General features: G+C 42.6%; 1 protein-coding gene across 1 annotated transcript in view; it reads right to left on the bottom strand.

The window, feature by feature from the left end:
* The window catches only part of LOC144594399 (mitochondrial inner membrane m-AAA protease component AFG3L2-like), a 41,682-nt gene that overhangs the window by 26,207 nt on the left and 2,350 nt on the right, over positions 1-13,125 (bottom strand). Inside the window, exons 2-5 of the mRNA XM_078400841.1 lie at positions 9,875-9,959; positions 6,979-7,041; positions 6,282-6,385; positions 3,888-4,037 (exon numbers count right to left, since the gene is read on the bottom strand). Of these exons, the coding sequence (XP_078256967.1) occupies positions 3,888-4,037; positions 6,282-6,385; positions 6,979-7,041; positions 9,875-9,959 (402 nt within the window). The remainder of the gene's footprint in view (positions 1-3,887; positions 4,038-6,281; positions 6,386-6,978; positions 7,042-9,874; positions 9,960-13,125) is intronic.

Raw genomic sequence — 13,125 nt, forward strand, 5'->3', positions numbered from 1 at the left:
TTCATGATGACTGATGTCAGTGCGACAGGACGGTAGTCATTTAAACAGGAGGTTACTGGTTTCTTTGGAACAGGAACGATGATGGATGCTTTGAAGGAGGTGGGAACCACAGACTGACTCAGAGAGAGGTTGAAGATGTTGGTGAACACCTCTGCCAGTTGATCAGCACACGCTCCGAGGGCCCGCCCTGGAATACCATCTGGTGCTGGAGCGTTGCGGCCGTTGACCTTTTTGAAGGATCGCCTCACGTCTGCCGTTTGTAAGGACAGTGTGGTAGTCCCTCTGCACACCTGTGGACTCATGGTGGGCGCTGTGTTGTCTGCATCGAGCCGGGCGTAAAAGGTGTTAAGCTCGTCCGAGAGCGATGCGGACGGCTGAACAGTGCTCCTGTTTTTCCCTTTGTAGTCTGTGATGCAGCGTAATCCACTCCATATGCGTCTGGAGTCCGAGCTGTAATAGTTAGATTCCACTTTGTTTCTGTAGTCTCTCTTGGCTTTCCTGATGGACTTCCGGAGGTCATATCTGGCTACCTTGTAGGTGTTGAGGTCGCCTGAGTTGAAGGCAGTAGTCCGTGCTTTAAGTTTAGCACGGATTTCCCGTCCGACCCAGGCTTTCTGATTTGGGTAAGTGCAGATGGCGGCTTTTGGAACCACATCATCGATGCACTTACCTTTGTAGCCTACGACAGAGTCTGTGTATTCGTTGATATTGCCTTCTGCTGCGTCTTCAAACATCTGCCAGTCAGTTGTGTCAAAGCAGTCCTGTAAGGCCTCATCAACCTCATTGTTCCATTTATATATCACCCTGGAAACCGTTTTTTCCTGCTTTAGTTTCTGCCTGTATGCAGGCAGCAGTAGAATGGAACAGTGATCTGCCTTACCAAAAGCAGGGCGAGGGAGGGGCTTGTAACAGTCTCTGAATGGGGGGTAACACTGGTCCAGGGTCTGCTCTCCCCTAGTGGGAAAAGTGATGCGTTGGAAGTATTTTGGGAGAACCTTCTTCATATTGGCTCTGTTGAAATCTCCCAGAACAATGAACGCAGCCACAGGATGGGAGTTCTCCAGCTCATTTACAATCCCATATAGTTCGTCCAGGGCTAGAGATTTATCAGCCTGTGGGGGGGGGGGGGGTGTAAGCAGCAGTAAGGAGGACTGAACTGGATCCATCATTGGATCACTTGGCTCCCATATATAGTTTAAATCTGCACTACCAATATTTTACAATATCATGAACTGCTGATATTAATATACTAGATTTCAGTTTTTATTGAAATATGTCAATTTTTATTAAAAGAGGCAACGGCGGAAAAAAAAGTTTCCTAATCTCCAGAGTCAAACAGACCAAATTCAAGAAGAAAAAAAAGCAAACAGGATGAGGCTTACCAGATTTCAAAAGACAAATTGCTTGTTATATTTCCAACCCCTTTGAGCAGAGACACTGACTGACGTGTTTTTCTAAGTGTTCAATTCTAAGGTATGAGTGCAGAGTGCAGCTTGAATTTTCTGCATGATGGGACAGGTTATTGAGGACCGAGATGCACGCAGTTCTACCTAGTCAATGGATTCATGCCTGGACCTCTTGCTTAGAGATGCACAGCCATCAACCCAACTCATTTTCAGCAGGAGGCTAATTATGCAAGTAATCAACAGGTCAATGGAGCCTTTAATGAGACAACTAAAAACACAAAACGCCAGTGATAGATTCCTCATTCCATCGACCATGAGAGGAAAATTAATGAGAAATAATGGGTTATTAAAAGGAAAGATAATAAATGTCCTCATTTAAATGAAAGGACGGAAATTAGTTCACCAGTTATATTAATTGCAGATTTCAGTTAATGTTCATTATTGTATAAGCAAATATCTTTTATTCACTAATATTCAATTAGAGAATAATACATGAATACTAACTATTCTTCAATTCACAGCGCCAGAGACCCAGGTTAAACCCTGATCTCGGGTGCTGTCTGTGTGGTTTGCATTCTCCCTGTAAACGCACCAGTTTCCTCCCACATCCCAAAGACACGTGGGTTTGTAAATTATTTGGCCCCTATAAAAGTGGCCCAATGTGGATGAGAAAGTGGCCTGAACTAAGGATTTCGAAATTTTTCAATTTTATTTAACATTTCATGCAAATCTTCTTTGATATTTTTATGAACCAGACTATTGATTATTAATCAATGTGAACAACAGAATCAGAGAGATGCTGTAGAGACATTATTTTGTTCTGTGGATCATGAAGATACATAAAGAATATGATATGTTCAGCATCATTCAAAATATTAACATTGATATTACTCAGAGTGCATCTATTTGGAAGGTACAGTTGAGTTCATGCCCTTGCTCTTTAGTAGGTTAAGTTTTTACCCTCATGCTAGGATTTGTTTGAATACATCACTTTGTATCTTAAGTGGAAGCTGATTATATGAATGTAAGCCACGGAGATAAGGAAACAACAGGACAAACATGGTATCTCCATGAAAAATAAAAAGATCTTCAAGTCTATTTAAAATGCATGGAGAAAGGGAATGTTTGGAAGGATCAAATGCTTTCTCAGAGGCAACACAGGCTCAACTAACCTAACAGTCTCCTTCTGTGCTGTGAAATTTGATAAAATGGAAAGTATTTGTAGGCCCTGGCACACCTACCTGTCAATGACTGCAGTGAATTGGCTCTGCGGACTCCATATCAGCTGCTTACAGATCTGTTCCACCTGCTGCAGTGACGTTTGCACCCAACCTGTACCATAGGGACAGCACTATCAGTGGCAGGCATGATTACCAGCACACTCAAATCTTTTGCTTCCATCTCTGCCCAGACTAACATATAAATTAACAGGACTACCAGTCAATATGCTGCCTGCATTGGTGTGGCACTATTAACTTCATACTTGCTTGAAATGAAAGAGTAAACCTGTCTGGTGCAAGTAATGTCCAAATCACCGGATTTTCTAAAGTACTTGGAAGTAGGGCTATGCCTTGGCAAATCTCCTACAATTTGTTGCTTTTAATGGTATGAGCTCCCAGTTAATAGAAGGAACTGTGCACATCACTGAGCCCGACCACCATTTGCTGCCAACCATATTGTAGTTCTGAGAAGATTGTCTCAGGGTGCTAAAGAGACAAACTTCTCTGACATAAAAGTAAAATTTGCTGAAAATGATCAGCAAGTCAGACAGTATCCACAGAGAAACAAACAGTTAACGTATCAGGTTCTGATCCTTCATCAGAATGTGAAGATAACAAAGTCAGCTTACACAGCAATAAATGCTGTCATGCAGAAGAGTGTTCAGGTACTGCACAAATCCATTACTTTGTCAGAGACACTATCACTGTCTTGTTACATCCTATCACTGATTTCTGTCAGACAAAACTTTGGCCCAAAGGATTTTCTACTTTTTTGCAGATTCCTTGCAACAATTAAGCCTTCGTAAAATTGTGCAAATTTTAATCTGCATGTTCTTTAATTGTACCAGGAGCTGATTTCTGGAAATTGAAATAGTAAAAATTTTATGACCTAGAAAAGTCCTATGAAATCATATAAAGGACACAATTGTAGGAGAGAGAAAAAAAGAAAAGGATTCATTCAAGTACCTGTCAGTTGAAATGGGTTCAAAATAGTGATTGATCCCTGTTGCACCCTTGCCGAAAATATACTTCGCAATCAGGATTAAAAGCAGGGACTGTGTGTAGTGAGATCACGCAGCTTAAATGAGGGGGAGGAAAGTGAACCTGGAGCCTCCTTATTCAAATGGATAAACACCATAGTTCATGATCTGCTGATCGTAAGTAAACAGGTGGGGGGGCGGGAGGGGGAATGAAAGTTGTACATATGCCATTATATCATGTACTTCTTGCAATGCAGAAGGCTGATTTTTAAATCACTTACCACACCTCGGGCCAGGTAGTAGTTTACAAAATCTTTCCAAGTTATCTCCCTGCCTGGGTCTCGGTAGTAGAAATACATGAACCCTGAGAAAAGGCCAGCTATTCCCACAGCCAAATAACGGAATTCCTTGTCATCCCATGGCATATCTCCCTATAATGAATCCAAAAATTAAAAATGTGACTCATGTCATCCATTCATGGAAATCAATGACAATCAAATCACTACAAGATTAGCTAAGTTTTCCGGCATGGAGACTTTTCAAATAATAAACAGTGAAGCCATAGTTAAATATCAAATTACAGTAAGGGTTGAATGCGTGAATCACTGTTGCAAAACGGCATTTGTTCTTCTCAAGAGTCACCTAATGTGTATTAATAGTGTGACCTAATTAATCAGGCTTGATGTAAAAAATAAAAACGGCACTACGTTGGAGTAACTCAGCAGGTCAGGCAGCATCTCTGGAGAAAAGAAACAGGTGATGTTGCGGGTCGGGACCCTTCAGCAGAACAACTGTGGTGGGACTGTGGAAGAAAGTTGGAAGATTGGAGGGGCAGGAGGAAGCCTGGTGAATTATAGTGGATACTAGACCAAGTGGACCCGTTGGGCCCAAAGCTCTCCTGCATTGGTGCAGCACCCTCTCTTCCCGCCCTCCCTCCTCCCCTCCCCTGCTCTCCCCTCCCTCACTCCCTCCTCCATCGCTCCCTCCTCCCCCTCCCTCGCTCCCTCCTCCCCTCCCTATCCTCGCTCCTCTCCCCCTCCCTCCATCCCCCTCCCTCCACCCCCCCATCTCTCCCTAGGAGATAGATTTAAACTTTAAAATGTGAATAACTTAAAAAATATAACAACGATTTCAATGAAACTTCTTCCATTAGCACCAAAGGGACGACGGTGAGTAAGGCGGGCCTAAAATTGTTGCGCTACCGTGTACCGTTTTGGCTGTAGTTCAGGAACAAACAAACAAATGATAGTTTTAGCATATAGATGAGGTTGGGGGGGCGGGGGGGGGAGCTGTGATAGGCAGATGGTTGGAAAAAGCCCAGGGATGAAGAGACATAAGGTGTGAGCTAAGAAGAGGTGAGAATCGTGAGGGCAAAGACAGGAATATCAGTGGAAGGGGAGGTCAGGAGAAGAAATGGATATGAGTCTAGGTAAAGAACAGGGAAGGGAGGGGGGGGGGGGGGTGGTTGGGGGGGAGAAGGGAGCTGTTCGGTAATAATCTACCCAAGCAGAATATGAGGCACAAGGCCTCACTCTGGCAATAGAGGAGCTCCAGAACTGAAAGGTCATTTTTGGTAATGAGAAGAGGAGTTAAAATGGTTAGCAATCTGGAGAACCAGTAGGCCTTGGTGGACCGAATGCAAGTGTTCAGTAGAATGGTTGCCAAGTCTATGCTTGGTCTCACCAATGTAAAAGAGGCCACAGTAGAAACACTGGATGCAGTAGATGAGTTTGCAGGATGTAAACATTTCACCTGGAAGGACTGCTGGGGTCCGTGGATGGATGTGAGGGAAGATGTACAATGATAGGTGTTACATCACCTGTGGTTGCAGAGGAAATTACTTGGGAGGGGGGGGGGGGGGGGGTTGAGTGCAAAAAGATGAGTGAATTAAGAAGTTATGGAGGAAATGATCTCTACGGAAGGTGGAAAGGAGTGGAGATGGGAAAATATGACAGGTGGTGGGATCACTTTGAAGGTGGTGGAAACATTGGAGAATGATGTGTTGGATGCAGAGACTGGTGGGTGAAAGGTGAGGACCAGGGCAACTCTATCCTAGTTCCATCTGGGGGAGAGGGAGCAAGAGCAGAACTACGGCATACAGAGAAGACACGGGTGAGGGATCCATCTATGACAGCCTGGGATACTACATTTACTAAAGAAAGTGGACATCTCGGATGTCTGAGAATGGAAAGCCTCATCTCGGGAGCATATGCGGCAGAGGCAGAGAAATTGACAGTAGAGGATTGTGTCTTTGCAAGAGGCAGGGTGGGAAGAGCTGTAGTCCAGATAACTGGAAGTTGGTGGATTTGATGCAGACATCAGTTGATCGTCTGTCCCCTGTAATTGAGACAGAGAGATCAGGAAAGAGGAGAGAGGTGTTAGGGATAGTCCATGAATTTGTCGGCAGGGTGGGAGTTAATTAAATCAATGAGTTCTGCATGGGTGCAGGAGGCAGCTCTGATGCAGTCATTGATGTAGTGGAGAAAGACTTAGGGGATGGTGGCAGTGTACTTTGAAACTAGGGCAGATCGACATAACCGCAAAATTGGCAGGCAAAACTGGGGTCCTTGCGAGTGTCCATGGTTACATCCTTAACAAAATAAGAGAAGTCAAAAGACAAGTGGTTGAGGGTGAAGACAAGTTAAATTAACTATGTTATTGCCCATAAAACAAACCTTCTGTACGCGGTTCCACCAGGTGGATTGTTCTTTTTTCCCGCTTTTCTTACTACTGCCTCCTGGTCCACCTGCAGTACTTCCTCCAGACTCCTTTGCCTTTGCTACAGATGAAGATATCACATTATAAAATAACCTTTGATCCTGAACAACAGTGGATTTATTAGTACTAAACATTCATTACAATCCAGGTAAAATAGGTACCTAATGGGAAGATCTAATAGTAGGATGAACTAATACTGTACAGGTATGATTATATAAATACTGTACAGGTATGATTATATAAATTACATTTTCATTAGTGATCTGGAGGGCCATATTATACCGATAGCATAACTTGGAATTTAAAAAACTGGATTCAACAATATTGATCATGAAGACTCGGGGCTGTTAAAAATGATTTATTAATATCCCATAAAAAAGGAAACCTGCCATGTTCTACATCAAGTAGATGACCTTTAACTGCTCTTGGAATCCATTCATTTATGTTATTGGGGAAACTAAGAACGGGCATCCAGAGCAGCCTTGCCAATAACACTCAGAACCCGAGAATTAATAATGAAATGGCTGAAAAGGCTGCATGATTAAAATTGTAACCATTTCAAATATCAGTAGCAAAACAATACTGGAATTAGAAATGGTACTACAGGCAGATGATACATCCCATTAGAGAATCGCAACATAAACAGTCATTTACCTTTAATGTCGGCAGCTTTTGGTTCTGAGGACGGTTTTTCTTTCGGGAAATACTTCTCAAAACCTTTGAAATAAACAAATAAATTGAAACTCACTCTTCTCATTGGCCATGATTATCCCATTTAATGAATTAATTAATATTACTGGTTACAATTTATCAGCCAAATGGGACTAAAGTAAGCAACACGATAGAACCTTCCAGGTTCATGGGGATTCAGACAGGTAGGGTGGAGAATAACAGGATTATTTATCTGGGCACATGTTCTTAACAAGAATGATGAAAAACCTATTGCACTTAACACCAACATTTTCCAAAAAATAAACAAAAACAAAAAACTGAATATGGCGGTACTTTTTTGATGTTAAGACAATTGAATGACAGAGCTACTCCAGCATTTTGTGAATAAATCGATTTGTACCAGCATCTGCAGTTATTTTCTTATACTACTGGTTGCTCCACTGCGATTTCTCTTCGAGGTATGTCCACTTTGAAGAAGTTCTCCTCCTCTCTTCGACGAGAGTTCAGTAACATGCTCTCTCGCTGCTCCCCCTCTGTGATTTCTCCTGCCCTCCTACTCCCAGATCTCCCTCTATCTTCCTGTCTCCACCTATATCCTTCCTTTGTCCCACCCCCGACATCAGTCTGAAGAAGGGTCTCGACCCGAAACGTCACCCATTCCTTCTCTCCCGAGATGCTGCCTGACCTGCTGAGTTACTCCAGCATTTTGTGAATAAATCGATTTGTACCAGCATCTGCAGTTATTTTCTTATACTACTGGTTGCTCCACTGCGATTTCTCTTCGAGGTATGTCCACTTTGAAGAAGTTCTCCTCCTCTCTTCGACGAGAGTTCAGTAACATGCTCTCTCGCTGCTCCCCCTCTGTGATTTCTCCTGCCCTCCTACTCCCAGATCTCCCTCTATCTTCCTGTCTCCACCTATATCCTTCCTTTGTCCCACCCCCGACATCAGTCTGAAGAAGGGTCTCGACCCGAAACGTCACCCATTCCTTCTCTCCCGAGATGCTGCCTGACCTGCTGAGTTACTCCAGCATTTTGTGAATAAATCGATTTGTACCAGCATCTGCAGTTATTTTCTTATACTACTGGTTGCTCCACTGCGATTTCTCTTCGAGGTATGTCCACTTTGAAGAAGTTCTCCTCCTCTCTTCGACGAGAGTTCAGTAACATGCTCTCTCGCTGCTCCCCCTCTGTGATTTCTCCTGCCCTCCTACTCCCAGATCTCCCTCTATCTTCCTGTCTCCACCTATATCCTTCCTTTGTCCCACCCCCGACATCAGTCTGAAGAAGGGTCTCGACCCGAAACGTCACCCATTCCTTCTCTCCCGAGATGCTGCCTGACCTGCTGAGTTACTCCAGCATTTTGTGAATAAATCGATTTGTACCAGCATCTGCAGTTATTTTCTTATACTCAATGAAGCTAACTGAGTGTGATTAAAGTATCAATGCAGGGAATGTTGGATGGGGAGATTACACTGATATTGGTTCTTTTTTATCTTCCAGCGTATTTTGAATGATTTTGCTGAGAAAGTGTTTGTAGAATTTTTCAAGTGCCAAGACGAGACTGTGGAGGATGGGTAGGATTCAGAATCAATTAGGACGCGTTGGGTGCTGCCTAGTTGACGATGGGTTTTGTGCCAGGACTGAGGTCTTCATCTTTAAACATCCTTTTCCCTTATCAACCAAAGGCACACTGAAGGCAATAGAGATTTATCATCATCAATGTCTGCCTCCAGCGAAAGACAGCTTACATTTTCCAGGGTCTCCATGGACAGTGTTTTGGATTGAAGGAAGGCTAATAGAGGGCAGCATGGTGGCGCAGCGGTAGAGTTGCTGCCTTACAGTGCGTGCAGCTCCGGAGATTCGAGATACCAACTATGGGTGCTGTCTGTATGGAGTTTGTATGTTCTCCCCGTGACATGCATGGGTTTTCTCTGAGATCATCAGTTTCCCCCCAAACTCCAAAGACATACAGGTATGTAGGTACATTGGCTTGGTAAATGTAAAAAAAAATATCCCTAGTGTGTGTAGGATAGAGTTAATATGCGGGGATCGCTGGTCGGCGCGGACCCGGTGTACTGAGGGGCCTATTTACGCACTGTATCGCTAAACTAAACATTTTGTCTTGTGGATTTTGAATGCAAGGCACAACCTCACGTATGCTTGAGAAAACAAGTCAACAATGGCTTGGAGCTTGGCCTCTAAATGTATTCAATCGCAATTATAGCGTTTTAGTATCTAACATTAGCAGGGTTACCAATTGCAGTTGATCGGAGTATCTTCCAAGGAGGAGTTGTGGGGAAAGGTGGTAGTGGGAGTACAGAGAAGGTTCACCATTTTCTATGTTTCTATGTTTCTAGTGACCAGTCAGAACACTTTTTTGCAGTACTTGATTTTATAGCAAGCATTCTATATACCAAATACTGGAAAGGTTATGTTGAGGCTATGCACTCAATTTCAAAACAAAAATAGTAATTAAAAAAAACCATGTACTCCTACCCTGAAATATCAATGTAAAATGCTGGAAGTACTCTGCAAGTTTGCCAGCATATCTTTGAAGACAGAATCACAGCCAATATATAAGCTAATCTTCTTTCACCAGATGTTGTGACGCAATGTATTCATTCCAAAAGTAACTCTTTCTCTACCCAGTGATGCTATCTAATGTGCCAACTCCTTCCAGTACTTTGTTTGTAATAAATTTAAAATAACTAATCTGGATAGATTTTAAATATAAAGAGATGTATTTATCATGTATGATCAGTCTGAAGAAGGGTCTCGATTCAAAACGTCACCCATTCTTTCTCTCCAGAGATGCTGCCTGTCCCGCTGAGTTACTCCAGCATTTTGTGGCTATCTTAGATGGAGTTAAACATTACCTTTTGGCTGTTTTGAACAGAATAAGCTAAAATTCAACATATTTTCTTGACATGAAGAACCTCTTCCAATGCACGGTCTGATAAACTAGATTAAGAAAAGAAAAATCAGAATTAAATTCGTGACATAGATTTCTAATTGAAGAATCAAAGACCAAGAGCTTAAATTTTAACAAAGTGCAGTCCCGAGCCTAATTAGAGCTAGATTTGATTGATTAGTAGGAATAGATGTTACAATCCCTAAGGTTTGCACTACAATTGACTGGTGTTGTTCTTGGGGGTAAGCACTAGGTAATGTTGCTACCATTCAGACACATCTTCAGTTGTGTACCTCAACGTCACTGAGTGTTTCGGCCTCTTATCACAAGACACCCTCAGTCGAGGCAGGCTCACCTCAGGGTGATCAGACCTGGGTGTGTGCCTTAAGGTTGGCCTCTAGATGGTCATGTGGCAGCCCAGACAGCATCTTTTCTTTTCAGCCACAGCCAGTGACTGCTCCGTTCGGCGGCATTTGCAAGTTCTTTGATTGCCCTCCTTTGGGCCTGCCCTCTGACTCCTACTTCCCTCAGGAGCCTTGCAGTGAAACTATTTGGAAATTGTATGCTGCATTTCCTATAAATGGTAAAATTTTCAACCTATCTTCCTATATATATTTAATTAGCTAGCATATTGAGACAAAAATAAAAAGATCTTTGTTGCTGGTATTTGTTTGCAATATATAAGAATTCAGTTAAAATAAGAGGGGAAAAGAGGGTATCATTTTTATTCAAAATTAGCTCCAAACACCAATTCAATGATACCAGCAGATTGTGTGAAAAATAATTTGAACTATGTTTCCCTAATTAATGATATATATATATATATTCTTCCAAAGCAACAGATATATGAAATTGAAATTTAAATCTTGTCATTTTCTTGGAAGTTTCTAACTATCTGTCCAAATGCTCTTATGTTGTCCACAAGACCCATTTCTTGCACCTTCAATCTTGTACTCATGAAACTGCTGACCATCTACTTTCCCCTTCTGGCCTTCATATTAGCTGATGTTATTAATTTATTAATTAATCATTTCAGCATGACCAAGCGTAGACTACACAACCGTTTTACCCAAAACGTATACTCGGATCTCCCTGCTGGATCCTCAAATCTGTCTGCTGGATCTTCCGTTTGCTAACCATTTTAATTCCCCTTCCCATTCCTAAACTGATCATTCCGTCCTGGGCCTTCTCCATTACCAGAGTGAGGCCACACGCAAACTGGAGAAACAGCACCTCATATTCAGCTTAAGTAGCTGGCAACCCAATGGCGTGAACATTGAATTCTCCAATTTAGATAATTAACCCACAAACAACCCCCCAATTCACACACTCCCCCCCTCCCCCAAATCTTCCCTGTCCCCGACCTATTCACACCCACTTCTCCCCTCCCCTGGAACCCTTCCACCATCATTCCTTTCTCTGGCTTCTCAATTGGTATCTCTTCTATCCTTATCTTACACTTTTTGTCTTTTCATCTCTGGCCTCTGTCCAAGCATTTGCCAATCAACCACCCTCCCCCTCATCTGCATCCACCTATCATTGGCCAGGCTTTATGTTGCCCCCCCCCCCCACCTCTCTATCAGCCTTCTCCTCCCACCCCCCTCAACACAACCAGTCTGAAGAAGGGTTAAGACCTGAAACGTCATTTATCCATGTTCTCCAGAGATGCTGCTTCCTCCAGCACTGAGTTACACCAGCACGGGGTGTCTTTTTTTGTAAACCAGCATCTCTAGTTCCTTGGGTTCCTGTTAATAAGCTCTACTCAGGCTCTGTTTGCCTAAGCTTCAAATGTCCAATCACTCACCCCCTCAAAACATTCATTCCTTCAAGCAAGCAAACTATTATTGTATAAAGTCTTTGCACAGGGATTCACAATATCTTTTCCACAACTCCATAGTTGAAACCAATTACACAGGCTTTCAACCCTGCCACAGTAGGGAAACAGATCATATCAATGCCAAAATTATTATGTTGTGTTGCTGTAGCCATGATGAACTATTGCTCATAATCTGTATACAGCCACTGTTGTGCTTGTTCCTAACAGCTCTCCTCTTTTACTCAGTTGATCCAAGTTCTTGCATGCTGTTGGACAAAGATACTAGAGGAACAAGATGGACCACCCCATTGAAATCGACTATACTGAAGTGTAGTACGCAAAGGAGCCATTTTAGTAGGCAAAACCAGCCGCTCGCTATGCCTCTCGCAGTGTAATCAATGTTTTGGGGGAACAGGCTTGTACATACTGGAATTTAGAAGGATGAGAGGGGATCTTATCGAAACATATAAGATTATTAAGGGGTTGGACACGTTAGAGGCAGGAAACATGTTCCCGATGTTGGGGGAGTCCAGAACAAGGGGCCACAGTTTAAGAATAAGGGGTAGGCCATTTAGAACTGAGATGAGGAAAAACTTTTTCAGTCAGAGAGTTGTGAATCTGTGGAATTCTCTGCCTCAGAAGGCAGTGGAGGCCAATTCTCTGAATGCATTCAAGAGAGCTAGATAGAGCTCTTAAGGATAGCGGAGTCAGGGGGTATGGGGAGAAGGCAGGAACGGGGTACTGATTGAGAATGATCAGCCATGATCACATTGAATGGCGGTGCTGGCTCGAAGGGCCGAATGGCATCCTCCTGCACCTATTGTCTATTGTAACAGTTTGTGTGATGATTCCATTAAAATGCAGAATATATCTCATCCATCAATGCACAGATTTTTGTTATTTTTCTTTTTAAATGTTTCTGCAGGTTTCTGCCTACTAAAATGGCATCATGACATACTACGGTTTTTAGGGTTGAGTGGTCTATCTTGCCCCTCTAGTATCTTTGCTGTTGGATTTCAATTCACATTGGCGTTACATGCAATAACTATTAATGAATTCTCTGCAGGTATCTATTCTATTTACACCTAAACTAATGAGATGTCTCCAAATAAACTATTCCTAAGATAATGGTAACAGCATCCGAAAACATCTCACACATATATTGCTGACTCCCAACGTAACTTTATCTTGATCTTCATGAAATTCTTAAGCCATTGCAAGTAACAATTTCATTGTTCCATTGTCAGTCCATAATACAATTGAACACTCCTGACTCACTGCTTTTAAAAGCTTCATCCTCTGATTCATCTTACTTGTTATTGAAAGTTCAATACTTGAGAAATTATTGTTTCCAATTATTGGAAACAATTGGTGGCACAGCAGTGGAGCTACTGCCTTAC

Source organism: Rhinoraja longicauda, chromosome 6 (genome assembly GCF_053455715.1).
Source record: "Rhinoraja longicauda isolate Sanriku21f chromosome 6, sRhiLon1.1, whole genome shotgun sequence".
Taxonomy (NCBI): Eukaryota; Metazoa; Chordata; class Chondrichthyes; order Rajiformes; family Arhynchobatidae; genus Rhinoraja; species Rhinoraja longicauda.